Below are 17213 nucleotides of genomic sequence, written 5' to 3' on the forward strand. Positions count from 1 at the left end.
GAAATCTTATTCTCATGAATTTAAAGTGAATCATAATAATATTTATATAATAGCTATTGCTCAGTAAAAATTATTACATTATTTGAAAAAGATGGGTCTTGGGAAGACATGTGATGGAACTTTTTAAAAGGTGTCGTGGGGCAATGAGCACTTTCCATTCTTAATTATTTATAACGTTATTCATTTAACTAAATGATTATGGGTTGCAGTAGTATCTGCCTTGATGCTTACTAAGAACAAAAGTAAGCCAGGCCCGCGTTGTCTTTCTCAGCAAGAAATTCAAGCTTAAGCTAAAATAAAACCAAAAATCAGATATGGTACATAGGATACGCCCATGTCATAGAAATTTGATGTTCAAATGTAAGGACAGTAGTTGTTAGAAGTTATTCTAGATCAGTTATGTTTAAATTATAGACTGTCAAAATTATTCTAGCTCTGGTCTAATTAAAATTATAGACTGTTCAAGTTATTCCAGCTCTGGTCTAATTAAAATTATTGACTTTTCAAGTTGTTCTAGATCTGTTGTACTTAAAATTATAGACTGTCAGAATTATTCTAGCTCTGTTCTAATTAAATTATCAACTGTAAAAATTATTCCAGCTCTGGTCTAATTAAAATTATAGATTGTCCAAGTTATTGTGACTCTGGTCTAATTAAAATTATAGACTGTCCAAGTTATTCTAGCTCAGTTCTAATTAAATTATAGACTGTCCAAGTTATTATAGCTGTTTTAATTAAAATTATAGATTGCCCAAGATATTCCAGCTCTGGTCTAATTAAAATTATAGACTCTGTAAGTTATTTCAGCTCTGGTCTAATTAAAATTATAGACTGCCCAAGGTATTCCAGCTCTGGTCTAATTAAATTATAGACTGTCCAAGTTATTCTAGCTCTATTCTAATTAAAATTATAGACTGCCCAAGGTATTCCAGCTCTGGTCAAATTAAATTATAGACTAAGTTATTTCAGCTATGTTCTAATTAAAATTATTGACTGTTCTAGTTGTTCTAGTTAAGTCTAATTAAAATTATAGACTTTACAAATGATTCTAGCTCTGTTCTAATTAAATTATAGACGATCCAAGTTATTGTAGCTATGTTCTAATTAAAATATGGACTGTCCAAGCTATTCTGTCACAGCTGAAATTAAAATTATAGACTGTCCAATCTATTGTAGCTCTGTTATAATTAAATTATGGACTGTCCAAGTTATTGTAGCTCTGTTCTAATTAATAATAGACAGTCCAAGATTTGGCACCTTGAGTTTCTTGCTCAAAATGTTTTAAGAATATTAGAATAAGTTTCTTGTTCACTGATTGCTACTAAGTGTCTTGTTTGCTGATTGTCAATTAGTATTTTATTTGCTTATTACCAGTAAGTTTCTTGCTTGCTGATTACTAATACGTGTCTTGTTTGCTGATTGCCAATATCTTGTTTGCATAATACCAGTCTTGTTTGCTGATTGCCAGTAAGTGTTTTGTTTGCTGATTGCCAGTAAGTGTCTTGTTTGCTGATTGCATGCAAGTGTCTTGTTTGCTGTTTGCCAGTAAATGTCTTGTTTGCTAGGTACCAGTAAGTGTCTGCTGATTGCCAATAAGTGTCTTGTTTGCTGATTGCTACTGTCTTGTTTGCTGATTACCAGTGTCTTGTTTGCTGATTGCCAATAAGTGTCTTGTTTGCTGATTGCCAATAAGTGTCTTGTTTGCTGATTACCAGTAAGTGATTTGTTTGCTGATTGTCAATAAGCATCTTGTTTGCTGATTACTAGTGTATTGTTTGCTGATTGCCAGTAAGAGTCTTGTTTGCTTATTGCTAGAGTCTTGTTTGCTGATTATCAGTGTCTTGTTTGCTGATTACCAGTAAGTGATTTGTTTGCTGATTGTCAATAAGCATCTTGTTTGCTGATTGCTAGTGTCTTGTGTGCTAATTACCAGTCTTGTTTGCTGATTGCCAGTAAGAGTCTTGTTTGCTTATTACTAGTGTCTTGTTTGCTGATTATCAGTGTCTTGTTTGCTGATTACCAGTAAGTGTCTTGTTTGCTGATTGCCAATAGTGTCTTGTTTGCTGATCACTAGTGTTTTGTTTGCTGATTGCCAATAAGTATCTTGTTTGCTGATTGCCAATAAGTGTCTTGTTTGCTGATTGCCAATAAGTGTATTGTTTGCTGATTACCAGTAAGTGATTTGTTTGTTGATTGTCAATAAGCATCTTGTTTGCTGATTGCTAGTGTCTTGTTTGCTGTTTGGTAGTGTCTTGTTTGCTAATTACCAGTGTCTTGTTTGCTGATTACCAGTAAGTGTCTTGTTTGCTGATTCTCAACAAGCATCTTGTTTGCTGATTGCTAGTGTCTTGTTTGCTGTTTGCTAGTGTCTTGTTTGATAATTACCAGTGTCTTGTTTGCTGATTACCAGTAAGTGTCATGTTTGTTGATTGCCAATAAGTGTCTTTTTTGCTGATTGCCAATAAATGTCTTGTTTGCTGTTTGCTAGTCTTGTTTGCTAATTACGAGTGTCTTGTTTGCTGATTGCCTGCAAGTGTCTTGTTTGCTGTTTGCCAGTAAGTGTCTTGTTTGCTGTTTGCCAGTAAGTATCTTGTTTGCTAGGTACCAGCAAGTGTTTGCTGACTGCCAGTAAGTTTCTTACTTGCTGTTTGCCAGTGTCTTGTTTGCTGATTACCAGTATGTGTCTTGTTTGCTGATTGCCAATAGTTGTCTTGTTGCTGATTACTAGTGTCTTGTTTGCTGATTGCCAGTAAGTGTCTTGCTTGCTGATTGCCAGTAAATGTCTTGCTTGCTGATTGCCAGTAAATGTCTTGCTTGCTGATTGCCATTTTATTGTACAAGTAATTAGATGGAACCTGATCATCTGTTATACTTGAAACAGATTTATTAAGTAAAAAATTATTTACACAGCTTCACTTGTCTGTAAAGAAATGATCATAGATACTTATTAATTGTATGCGCAAGTTACAGAGTTCTATCAATATTCTGCTTTTTAATTCATTGTTAATCTCGAGAGTTCTTAAGGGGTAAATTTAAACAAGTCCAACTGTAGATTTAAACTAGCCCAACTGTAGATTTAAACTAGTCCAACTGTATATTTAAACTAGTCCAATTGTAAATTTAAACTAGTCCAACTATAGATTTAAACTAGTCCAATTGTAAGCTGCTTTTACTATTTCCAATTGTAGATTTAAACTAGTCCAACTGTAGATTTAAACTAGTCCAGTTGTATATTTAAACTAGTCCAGCTGTAGATTTAAACTAGTCCAACTGTAGATTTAAACTGGTCCAACTGTATATTTAAACTAGTCCAGCTGTAGATTTAAACTAGTCCAACTGTAAGCTGCTGGTACTATTTCCAGTTGTATATTTAAACTAGTCCAACTGTAAGCTGCTTTTACTATTTCCAATTGTATATTTAAACTAGTCCAACTGTAAGCTGCTTTTACTATTTCCAATTGTATATTTAATCTAGTCCAACTGTAAGCTGCTTTTACTATTTCCAATTGTAGATTTAAATTAGTCGAACAGCAAGCTACTTTTACGTATATTGAAATTAGTCAAACAGTAAAATACTTTTACTATTTCCAGTGATTGCTGTGGACATTGATCCTGTCAAGCTAGAGTATGCACGACACAATGCTGAAGTGTATGGAGTTGCTGATCGCATAGAGTTTATCCTTGGAGATTTCCTTGCGTTGGCCCCAACGCTGAAGGCTGATGTTGTATTTCTGAGTCCCCCGTGGGGTGGCCCCCAGTATCTTGATGCTGAAGTCTTCAACATTGAGACAATGATACAGCCAAATTGATATCCTTTAAAAAGCTTGTCTGCAGTTTGACTTAGTACATTATGATTTAATAAGCTTGTCTGAGGTTTGACTTCGTACATTATAATTTAATAAGTTTGTCTTTGGATTGACTTGGTACATTATGATTTAATATGCTTGTCTGTGGATTGACCTGATACATTGTGATTTAATATGCTTCTCTGTGGTTTGTTTTGGTACATTATGATTTAATAAGCTTGTCTGCAGTTTGACTTGGTACAGTATGATTTAGTATGCTTGTCTGTGGATTGACTTGGTATATTATGATTTAATAAGTTTGTCTGTGGATTGACTTGGTACATTATGATTTAATAAGCTTGTGTGTAGTTTGACTTGGTACATTATAATTTAGTATGCTTGTCTGTGGATTGACTTGGTACATTATGATTTAATATGCTTGTCTGTGGATTGACTTGGTACATTATGATTTAATGTGCTTGTCTGTGGATTGATTTGGTTCATTATAATTTAGTATGCTTGTCTGTGGATTGACTTGGTACATTATGATTTAATATGCTTATCTGTGGTTTGACTTGGTACATTATGATTTAATAAGCTTTTCTGCAGTGGGACTTGTTACGTTATAAATGCATGCATATGCAGTGTATGTTGTCTCGTCTTTGGTAAAATTTACATGATGCAAGATACTGCATCTAAAAGCATTTGCAACATTTGCTTGACTTAATGTATTGGTCATCAAATTCTGGGTATTTTCTAGTAGATCCTACTTATATGGAATAAAAACATTATCTGGAAAAACTGGCAACCAATCACTTTCTTAGATATTACCTATAAAATTGCTTTGGCCTACATTTAGGAGAGAACCATGCCAGTCCTGGATAAATAAAGATCAGTAGGGATTTATTCATGGACATTTGGTGGAGGAAAACATAAGAATTTGTTACTTACATTGGAAAGTGATAGATTACTAATACTGGAATTAAGATTGCAAATACTGAAATTAATATAATAATAGATTTAAAAGAAACAAAAAAACATTTGACAGTTTGTTGGGAATTCTTAGAATTTGTTTACAATGATTTAATTTCAGATCTTATAAAAGAAATACTAACTATTTGACACAATGCACAAAAACAGTGTGGTTCAGAATGATCATTTTTATCATAATTTTATTAGTTAGGTAGAGGTTGTAGGTAGGGAGATCTTTTATCCTCTTCTTTGTTTCTTCAGTTCATCGAATTCTTTGGATATAAAATTATAAACAATAAGAATGTTGAATTATACAGATATTTTAAATGGATTTCAGGCTTTAACAATATGCAGATGATACCTCGAACTTCCATGATGGCTCTGAGCTCATGTTGTGTGAAACTTTGATTACTCTTGGCAAGGTTTACTTTGTTTATTGGGTTAAAATAAACGCTAAAAATCTTAAATAATGTGGATTGGATCTATAGCAGGAAGTTTTGAAAAATTGTGTGCCAATATATACCTCTGGATGGCATAGATAATGAGTTCTCCTTCCAAGGTTTAAAGTTCATTGTAAATGCACAGGATATTAAAAGAATAAACTTCAGTCCAAAAGTGCACAAATTGAAAAATACATTTAAATCATGGGTCTCAGGCTGAAATCACCATTAGGGCCACATGAGGACTAGTTCACTGGTCCAAGGGCTGCATCACTAAAATTATTTTACAGATTCCTGGTATCATTGTGGGCTGCAGTAATTAATTCCACAGGCTGCATGTAGCCCATGGGCTGCATCTTTGATACCCCTGATTTAAAGTAGGGGTAAAGAGAAATTAGACATTGTTAGGAAAGGAAAGTATTTTAAACTAAGGCATTGTCAAAACTGAGCCATCTTTTCATATCATGGCTGTATCTCTTTAAATCTCAGTTAAAATACCTCAGTGTACTAGTTAATAATTTTTATGGAATGAAACTTCTGCATATAAAGTCTTTCCTGACTCTTAATCCCTCCATAATGAACACTGTATTTTCCCTGCCATGTATTGAATTGCATGTATAAAATAATCATATAAAAAGAAAGAATAAAACAAATGTAACTAATCATACAACACAGGTCATTCGTTTTACATTTTGTCAGTAATCAGGAATTTAATTTATTTTTAACTTACTAAATAGTTTGTAGTCTATATTTTTTATTCTTTACTTTTAATATCTATCTTTCTGTGTATTTTTCCTTGCTTGTAATGACTCAGACTCCTTTGTACTGCCATCCTCGTAATATGCCATTTTGTCTAGACAAATGGTGGCATTATAAAGAATTTAGACAGGGATAAGTAACATGAAAGATGTCCAAGTAAAGTTCATTAGATTATCCAAATTCAGAAATCTGAAATTTCCTTTTTGGTAAAATTATGCGGAGTTAGCATGCTTTAAGCTACGGGGAGAACACTGCATGGAGTTTGATCAGTAAATATGTAAATGCAAATGAAATATTTTTGCCAAATAGAAATAGATTTTAATGCTAGGTTAAACTTTCAGCATAATCCAAGCATTGTGATTGTGGCACTTGGAAAAAGTGTCAGTATATAATCAATATATATATGATCAGTGTGATGTGAAGTCTTGTTTGCCTTAATATGAAACTTGCCAGATATTTGAGCTTGCAAAAACAGTTTCCAAAAACATTGCCCTCTTTGTGCCTAGAAATGCAGATGTAGATCAGGTAAGATCTGTTTGCCTTGAAATGCAGGTGTAGAATGTGTGAGATATGTTTGCCTTGAAATGCAGGTGTAGATCATGTGAGATATGTTTGCCTTGAAATGCAGGTGTAGATCATGTGAGATATGTTTGCCTTGAAATGCAGGTGTAGATCAAGTAAGATATGTTTGCCTTGAAATGCAGGTGTAGATCAAGTAAGATATGTTTGCCTTGAAATGCAGGTGCAGATCAAGTAAGATATGTTTGCCTTGAAATGCAGGTGCAGATCATGTGAGATATGTTTGCCTTGAAATGCAGGTGTAGATCAGGTAAGATCTGTTTGCCTTGAAATGCAGGTGTAGATCATGTGAGATATGTTTGCCTTGAAATGCAGGTGTAGATCAAGTAAGATCTGTTTGCCTTGAAATGCAGGTGTAGATCATGTGAGATATGTTTGCCTTGAAATGCAGGTGTAGATCATGTGAGATATGTTTGCCTTGAAATGCAGGTGTAGATCAAGTAAGATATGTTTGCCTTGAAATGCAGGTGCAGATCATGTGAGATATGTTTGCCTTGAAATGCAGGTGTAGATCAAGTAAGATCTGTTTGCCTTGAAATGCAGGTGTAGATCATGTGAGATATGTTTGCCTTGAAATGCAGGTGTAGATCAAGTAAGATCTGTTTGCCTTGAAATGCAGGAGTAGATCATGTGAGATATGTTTGCCTTGAAATGCAGGTGTAGATCAAGAAAGATATGTTTGCCTTGAAATGCAGGTGTAGATCAAGTAAGATATGCTTGCCAAAGAAAACGGGTGTAGATCAAGTAAGATATGTTTGTCAAGAAATGCAGGTGTTGATCAGTTAAGATTTGTTTGCCAAGAAATGCAGGTGTAGTTCAGGTAAGATCTGTTTGCCTTGAAATGCAGGTGTAGATCATGTGAGATATGTTTGCCTTGAAATGCAGGTGTAGATCATGTGAAATATGTTTGCCTTGAAATGCAGGTGTAGATCAAGTAAGATCTGTTTGCCTTGAAATGCAGGTGTAGATCATGTGAGATATGTTTGCCTTGAAATGCAGGTGTAGATCAAGCAAGATATGTTTGCCTTGAAATGCAGGTGTAGATCAAGTAAGATATGCTTGCCAAGGAAAACGGGTGTAGATCAAGTAAGATATGTTTGTCAAGAAATGCAGGTGTTGATCAGTTAAGATTTGTTTGCCAAGAAATGCAGATGTAGTTCAGGTAAGATATGTTTGCCAAGAAATGCAGATGTAAATCAGGTAAGATATGTTTGCCAAGAAATGCAGTTTTAGATCAGGTAAGGTTAATTTTTCTAGAAATGCAGATGTAGCTCAGGTAAGATGTTTGTGTAGAAATGCAGGTGTAGATCAGGTCAGATATATTTGCCTAAAAATGCAGGTGTAGATCAGATGTGTGCTCAGATGCAACTTTACCATCCACTTGGAGCCTTCAGATTTTGAGGTACCTTTGGTTGTCAGTATATAGAAATGTAACTACCATCATTATTAACATGTTTATAATTTTTCTTTCTAATCATGGGCAAGAATTAGATTAGACTGAAGATTATAGTTGATAGGGAGTGCCTTTATGTAGTTTTTGGTGCTAAGATAACTCTGCTCTGACTCTTTGTTTTAATATCTTAATTTTCTAGAATCTGACATGTGCTACCATTAATCTGAGCTAAAAGGTCCATAGACATGCTAATATTGGTACATGCTAGTATCAGACATTATTTGGTAATTTTTAAAAATCATCCAGTTTGTTGATAAAATCATAATTACCACTTTTTCCTCCATTCCAGCTTGTATCACTTGCAGGCCCAAGAGGGAGGGTGGAAATAGAACAAAATTTCCTGAACAGCAAACTGAAGACAATAACAGCTTATTATGGAGAGCTGGTACTGGATGTAGCAGATGAAATGTAACTTGCAGTTTGATGTGGAGATTAATGCATAGCATGTGGATTGAACCAAAATTCTGGTTTAACACATGAGGGTCACACAAAGGAAATGATGATGCCTATGTCTAATTAACCTGGACAAATAAAAATCATTGTTTCCATGTAGCTAGACCAGTTTTCATGTAAATAAAAACAAACAAACAAGCAAGCAAGTTTTAATTTTTCAGATGGTTTTTCATGCAATGAGGCGAATATTTGGAATCGTTTTACCTCAGACATAGTTCCAACCACAAATAATTCTTTATAGCTTCTCTTGATGAAATGAGATTTTGTGTTTTCAGTTTCAAAAATTCATGTAATTATGATTCCATTTTTAGCTCCGCTGGTCATAGACCAAAATATCTTATGCGATGACCTTGCAGCCATTACAGTATCCATCATCTGCTAGCCCATGTTTGTTATTGCTACTTCACCTTAACTACTGAGGATATTGTCATGAAATGTTTCCATTGACTAGCTTTTAAGGAAACATGGCTGGTAGTATGGGAGGATTTGTCATGAAATGTTTCCATTGATTAGCTCTTAAGGAAACATGGCTGGTAGTACAGAAGAATTTGTCATGAAATGTTTCCATTGACTAGCTCTTAAGGAAACATGGCTGATAGTACAGGAGGATTTGTAATGAAATGTTTCCATTGATTAGCTCTTAAGGAAACATGGCTGGTAGTACAGAAGGATTTGTCATGAAATGTTTCCATTGACTAGCTCTTAAGGAAACATGGCTGGTAGTATGGGAGGATTTGTCATGAAATGTTTCCATTGACTAGCTCTTAAGGAAACATGGCTGTAGTATGGGAGGATTTGTCATGAAATGTTTCCATTGACTAGCTCTTAAGGAAACATGGCTGGTAGTACCAGAGGATTTGTCAATAAATGTTTCCATTGACTAGCATTTAAGGAAACATGGCTGTTAGTACTGCCCTCTTGAAAGGTGGATTTGTTGCTTAGAAGTGTCTTGCAATCACAGATCATATATTTGTATACACAACATTAATATTTTTACCTTTGTTTATATTTTAATCAATCATCACAAGGGTTCCTACACCTTTGTTGGTGATACACCATGACCACACATTTGTTTTAATCTTTTGAGCTCCCTCGAGTCTGAGGTATTCAGGTCTCAAGTGTTTATTAGATTTTCTTGAGTATGAGGCAAGTTTGGTCTTGAGTGTTTATTAGATTTCCTTGAGTATGAGGCATTCAGGTCTCGGGTGTTCATTAGGTTTCCATAAGTATGAGGTATTCAGTGTTCATTAGGTTTCCTTGAGTATGAGGTATTCAGGTCTCAGGTGTTCATTAGGTTTCCATAAGTATGAGATATTCAGTGTTCATTAGGTTTCCTTGAGTATGAAGTATTCAGGTCTCAGGTGTTCATTAGGTTTCCATAAGTATGAGGTATTCAGTGTTCATTAGGTTTCCTTGAGTATGAAGTATTCAGGTCTCAGATGTTCATTAGGTTTCCATAAGTATGAGGTATTCAGTGTTCATTGGGTTTCCATGATTTTGAGGCATTCGGGTCTCAACTGTTCATTAGATTTCATTCAGTTAAATACCTTTTTATTTGTACCGATACATACTTCAAATATAATTTTTGACCAGTGTCAAGTCACTGTCAAGTGCAATTTTGGGCATCAAAATCTTTCTTTTTTCTTTGCTAACATGTGAAATTAAACTTTTCTTTAAAACCACAGCTTGTATAGCCTTCAAATGACAGTCATTTCTTAACATTGGGATTACACGTAGGATTAAATCATGAAATTTATGCCATCTGTTGCATTTCATCATACAGATCATCAGCCTATCTGCCATTGTTTGTATTATACCATACAGATCACCAGTCTCTTGGCCATCTATTGCATTATACCATACAAATCATCGGCCTGTCTGCCATCTATTGCATTAAACTATACAAATCAAATGCCAGTTTGCTGTCTGTTATATTATACCATACAATCATCAGCCTGTCATCTGTTACATTATACCATACACATCATCAGCCTGTCTGCCATCTGTTGCATTTTACCATACTAATCACCAGCCTGTCATCTGTTACATTATACCATACACAACATCAGCCTGTCTGCCATCTGTTGCATTTTACCATACTAATCACCAGCCTGTCATCTGTTACATTATACCATACACATCATCAGCCTGTCTGCCATCTGTTGCATTTTACCATACTAATCACCAGCCTGTCATCTGTTACATTATAACATTTATACCATACACATCATCAGCATGTCTGCCATGTGTTGCATTATTCCACACAAATCGGCAGACTGGCTGCCAACAGTTGCATTGTGAAATAAATATCATCAAGTCTGCCATCTGTTGCATTAGATAATAGAAATCATTATTGTCTGCCATCTGTTACTTTATACCATAGAAATATAAAGCCTGTCTGACATCTGTTACATTATACCATACAAATCATCGGCTTGTCTTCTTTCAAAGTTTTTCTATGCCTCTCACTTCTGGGCCTGTTTTCCATATTCCGTGTTTCCCCAATATTTCTGCCATTTTCGTTCTCAATAGTCCTTGTTTGACAGATAAGCAATCTCTTTAACCTTGGGGTTAATCCCTTTTACTTCTGACCTTTTGCCAGCAGACAACCATATCAAACATAAATGAGCTACAGTTTCACTACTAACAGTGTAGGTCCTAATATGTAGTTGTTAAACTTGACTTTGAAAGACTGTATGCTGCCAAGTTGGTCCTAAATGACATTACATAATTTGGGAACTTGTTTATGGCCACATACTGTAATTAGTCCTAATGAAAATGGTGCCAGTCTGCTATACAATAGTTGCCATGGTAGTCAGCTTTAAAATTTATTTATCACTGCTCATTATGAATGGATGGTCATATTGACATCGGTTTTCACTTAAAGACTTCTTATGATGTCTAGTTCATCCTAATGAGAATGGTTCCCATTGTACAGACCCTCAAACATGCAAATATGGCCACTGATATGGTCATCTTGAAAATTACGTCACTACTCATCCTGAATGGATAATTGTATCAACCTCGGGTTTTCATTGAAAGACTATATGCTTTCTAGTTGGTCCTAAATGAAAGATGTACTGGGTTTGAACAACATATTTCTTTTCCTCCTGAACAGATGGTTGTATTTTCTTGTTTTTTTTACTACAATACTTGTGTCTAGTTGGTCCAATGCATTATATTTACTTTTGTATGAATTATTGCATTGACACGTGGATTTCATTAAAACACTTCTTGCAATATTTCTTCCTGAATGCAGCCATTACAACCAACATGTCTTCACTTTTGTGAATGATTTATGAACGATTTTCGAAACGATATCTAATTTACTTTGGTGTCAATTTAGCGGTCATTGCTTGCATTGCTTGTTTCTTTAATGAGCATATGAAAACAGTTAAATATACAACTGAATTTTGACTAGACACTGAATTTTGTTCCAATGAACAAGTTGATATTACTCAGAAGACTTCAATATTTTCTTGTATTTATTCTAAAAGCAATAATATTAATAGATTTTTTCAAACTTTGGATTTGGTTAAGCTATATGATGTAAGGTTCATAGTCCAAAGCCATTGTAAAGTATTTTGTACTGTACTGACAGGTATCTTGTGAACATGTTACCTGAAATGTAAGAAATTAGTTTTTTAACTAAATTTGGTACGTTAGAATTAATCAAGAATATCAGAGTTGGTTTAAGTTCTCACCATTAAAAAAAAAAGAAATGGATTTCTGGAAATTCATTTTGATCAGTAGAGGATCAGTCTCTTAGAGGGACCCTTGTTATTTTAAGTACCAAAATGAGGTTAGGTCTTTCATGAGCAAGAACCAACTTTGAATATATTTATGGAGAATGTTTTGAATTCTTTCTCAACTCACATGCCTATAGTACCTACATCTATTATGCTTCATATATCTATCAGCAATTGTTATGTGAAACAATTTAAAAACATTCTTGACCCAAATTGGCAGAGGGCATCCTGGTATGAAGGACTTTCAGATTTTACTGATTTGCTTTGAAGTATGGTCACCTTTACTGTAAGAAGAAATGCCTCAAAATGATGCCCCAAAAACAACTGAAAACATTTTGATCAAATTTGACAGAAAGCATCACGCTACCTGGACATAAAAGATTTGTACAAATGATGTTAATCCATCTTAAAGTGTGGTCATCATTGTGTTGTATTTACTGCTATTTTCAAGCTCCAATGAAATTACACCAGAGCAGTTTTAACAAAACTTGGCACAGAACAAAAGACCTTTCAGTTTGTATGAATTATGTTGAACTGCCATCATAACTAAAAATAAAAAAACCAGTTATGACTTTTTCAAATCAGTTAAGTAGAACTTGACCAACCTCGACAGAAAGCATCTGGGGTTGAGGACCTTTCAATTATGTAACAAATTAATCCAGAACTCCATCGAATAGGTACCATTACTAAAAAGTTAAAAAAAACTTTAAATGACTTCTCAAACGCCACTGAACAGAATTTAACCAGGAAAAAATCATTCTAGTGTAGAGTAGACGGCCTTCAACTTCACACAGCTGTTTATCACACATCAGATATGGTTTCCACTAATAGAAAAAAAAGAAAAAAATTAACCAGCTTCTTAACAAAGACTGGTAAACATAATTTTACCAAATTTGATGGAAGCATCCTGGCATAGAGAATTTTAAATATTATACAAATGATGCCAATCTACTATTGGATGTTATCATCATTGCTAATATTAGAAGAAAAAACAATTTTTTGTACACTCTTTTCAACATAATTTTACCAAACTTTACAGAAAGCAACTGGCACAGGGTTTTTCAGATGTATACAAAATGATACCAGTCTGCAATCAAATATGGCTACCAGTACTTCAAACAAAACTATAGAAACTTTAAACAACTTCTCAAAACTGTTTCAATGTATATTAGCCAAATTTGACAATCATTTTGCAATTAAAGGCTTTAAATTTGCATAAATGATGTTGATTCACAAGCAAATAGGGTTGCAGTTACTAAAAATGGAATTCCTTTAAATGAACCTTTTTTCCAAATACCACTTGACAGAAAGCCTTCTGATAGGAATGGCTTTTATGTTTATATAAAAATGATGTCAGTCTGCTTTGAAATGGGGTGCTGTTAGTAAAAACCGAAAAATATTCATAGCTTCCTCCCCAGCTGAAAAGAACTTAAAAGACTTTGATCAGATTTGTAAGAAAGTGTCATAGCTTTGATGACTTTCAGATTTATACAAATGATGTTTTTCCACCATCAGATTTAACTGCCAATTTTTTCTTCAAAAACAGAATTTGAACAACTTTGATACAAACGGTGCTGGTATGGCATCAAATGTGGATGAAGATACAAACCTGGAGTAACCTTGAAACAATGGTTTTCATAACATATATAATCAACTTCATTGAAAGAACTTTCAACAGAAACAATCCCACTAATTTCTTAGCAATTACCTCTTGCACCTAGATATTAGACATTTGTCAGCCAAGTGAACAATGTCATGTCCACTTGGACCTTTTGGAGTTATCTACAGAAAGCAAAAAAGTTACATCATTTCTTTTTATACACAGAATCTACTTGCCAGTTAAATTAACCTGATTGACCTGTCTTCAGGTGGTATTGATTTTAATGAAATTTTTAGTATTTTTACTCCAATCCTGCATAATGTATTACTTTGAAAAATGTATGAATGCATTTGACCACTACAGTCACTATTTGTACTTTGTTTTTATTTTTAAAATTTTTACAACCAATTTATATGTAGAAAATTTGATAAAAATACTGTTTAATATGAAGTGATGTCCGATGTATTTTAGCATGCTGATTCTAATAGAAAGTTTCATTTTTACTCAAACTCAATTACATGTGCTATGTTCTTTTCTTTTAGCTCTATTGGTCAATGACCAGAAGAGCTTATGGGATGGTCTGTTGTCTGTCATCCATTAGCACAAGTTGTTGTTATTGTTGTAGGGTTTAATGCCATTTTTCATCACAAGATAGCCTTTACGAGGTGGCCACTATCATTGGTGGAGGAAGAACCTGGAAAAACTCGAGAAACTACTGGCATGCTTTCTCACATACCCACATTGGCTGAACCTGAGACTCGAACCCACACAGACAGAGGTGAGATGGCAGTGATCCATAACAGTGAGTGCTTTAGCAGTCCTGCCAACTCTTACGATTACAGACTTAGGCATACAAGCAAAAACTACAGAAAAATTATCATTGCCGAAAAATCCAGAAAATTTGTTCATCCGTGCTCGATTTGGATCCAGGTTTCATATTAGATGTAGTGAAATTGGTCGGGGAACCAGACCAACTTTACAGCAGCACATCAGACACGTTAAACTGCACATATCTGTTCATGTGAAGCATCTGCATGATCAAACTGTTGATCATAGAATATTTTTATTAAATGGCATCTAGCAAGTGAGGCATGCTTAAGACAAAACAAAAGGGGAAATAAGCCTCTTGAAAAGTGTTAATAATCAACACAGAAAAATAAAAAGGAATATTCAGATTCTTGTGAATATAAGATGAAAGGGACACAATTATGTTTATTGGACATCATGTGCCAATTTGAGTATGACTCGTGGCAGGAAATATGATTGCCGTCATCAAGTGAAATGGAAAAAAGAATTTCCAAGAATTACAATTACATCAAGTTGAGAGATGATAACAAGCCTTTGAGCTCCATAGGGTTTGGAACAAACCTTTGTGCAACTGTACTAGTGATAAATAAAGCATATGCATACTTTACAAACTTTTCATTTGAACATAATGTTTATTGTCGCTGCACGTTCCAAATACTGAACTTTTAATAATACGCTTTACAGCTTTACAGTAACAGTTTATGTTATTTTGTTACACCTTACTGAAAAAGGTAAAAAAAGATATCTTGTTGTCTCAAAGTGAAAGTGGTGCATATCTAACATCCAGTATGTCCAGCACAGTGATTAATTTGATTTTCTTGTTATTGCAGAAGAATATCAGAGATGGTTTATGCACTCAACAATTAAAAGCAAGACATGGTCTAATTCTGAATTCCTAGAAATAGTTTTATGGCCGGTAGACCATCATTCCTTTAAGGGACTCTTGTTTTCACTTGCTTTTTATAGAAAATGTAAAAATAATGTTGGGCCTTTAAGTCCATCCATCCCACTTTCATTTATTCATCAGTCAAGTTAACCAGTCATAGTACTTAAAGAGGACAGCCACTGATCCAGCCCTTCAGAAAGTGCTAAACAGTAATCTGCTTGCCAGTGTGCAAGTCCAACAAGAGTTATCTCACCTTTGATAGAGAGATAGGTCACAGGGCTCCAAGTTGTGAGTAAATTACTTTAAATTTCGACCAAAAGTTCAAATTGGTGAACAGATTCAGCAAAAAAGTCACCAGCCGGCAATAAAAAAGGTTTAAGGTAATTTATATCAATCACGGGGGCTTGTATCATTGCTTACAATTTACCGATCGGTCATACTGTTACAATAGAGTTGATTCTTAAACAGGTTGTGTGAGAAGTCTCCTGCCTTGTAGTTATTTATAGTAGATGTATTACATGTAAAAATTGTAGTTATTTATAGTAGATGTATTACATGTAAAAATTGTAGTTATTTATAGTAGATGTATTACATGTACTATAAAAATTGCAAGGGAGAACACTTCTCATGTGACCAATTTAAGAATCAGAGACTATATTTCAAGCTACATTTCGCATAGCATAATTTTGTGACCAAATGTTTGCAAATGGGGACTATATTTTAAGTTGGTTGCCATGCTGTGACCAATACATTAGACTTACTTGGGGACCTGAGTCAAGTTACTTCTTCCACTCATGCTACAAAGCATACAGTTTCATGAGGTCTTGCAAATACTGAATCCACATTGCTTTTTCATCAATTTTCTGTGATTCTTTGGAGTCTGCTCAAATCAGGGAAGTATGTTTCATCTATATTTCTAAATATTTCTCACTCAGTCTTCACTGTGGTTAGGTATTTTGCACTTCATGTGTCTGTCTTCATCCTGTGATAAGAACGTCCACTTTAATTGCCTGCCCAGGGGTCAGTAGTACTCAGCCTTGCCTGTGAATTCTGTCAAGCAGTTATTACATGTTGTAAGGTTATGTATGTAGTTTCTATAGGCATTTTTAAAAATATTAGCGTCCTTTTCATTGCAAATTGTAACATGATGCTTGATTGATTTTGCATGTGCATGCCATGGCTTAGGTTACATTATTTGCAGGTGTCAGCACAATTGGCAGGAATAAGTAAGTACTTTGGGTATAGATAGTTTAATCTGGCTGAAGACCTGTACCTATACAGATTGTATAGGGTGTAATTCAGGCCATACTTGTGATGTGTTCTCACATTGGTTAGACATTATGTGCAACCATCTTTGCCAAATAACGAGATACAAATGCAATAAGTATTGCTGCTGATGCTGCCTCGTTTGTCAACTTCCTGAATTCCTGAAGGCAGAAAGCTCAACTGTTCAAAATAAGATTTGGCAACGAGTTTGATGGCCTAAGTGGATAGAGTGTCCACCTCGGATGTGGGAGGTTCAAACCCTGTCCGAGTCTTATTAAGACTCAGCAAAATGGTATTAGCAGCTGCCATGCTTGGCACTCAACATTAAGAGGTTAGTGTTAGGCTGGTCAACTTGGTGTCATAATAATGTGACTGGGTAAGACATGATGCTACATGCAATGTTCATGTATTACCAATGACTCCCTACTGATGAGTACCTTAATCCTTGTTTCTAACAGTGTTTC

General features: G+C 34.6%; 1 protein-coding gene across 1 annotated transcript in view; it reads left to right on the plus strand.

The window, feature by feature from the left end:
- Positions 1-14304, plus strand: part of LOC149806492 (uncharacterized) — a 49443-nt gene extending 35139 nt beyond the window's left edge. Inside the window, exons 11-13 of the mRNA XM_089953828.1 lie at positions 3592-3808; positions 6403-6481; positions 8278-14304. Coding sequence (XP_089809954.1) covers positions 3592-3808; positions 6403-6481; positions 8278-8400 — 419 coding nt within the window. The 3' untranslated portion in view covers positions 8401-14304. The remainder of the gene's footprint in view (positions 1-3591; positions 3809-6402; positions 6482-8277) is intronic.
- Positions 14305-17213: the final 2909 nt, after the last annotated feature.

Source organism: Sinohyriopsis cumingii, chromosome 1, assembly GCF_028554795.1.
Source record: "Sinohyriopsis cumingii isolate HCF-2022 chromosome 1, ASM2855479v2, whole genome shotgun sequence".
Taxonomy (NCBI): Eukaryota; Metazoa; Mollusca; class Bivalvia; order Unionida; family Unionidae; genus Sinohyriopsis; species Sinohyriopsis cumingii.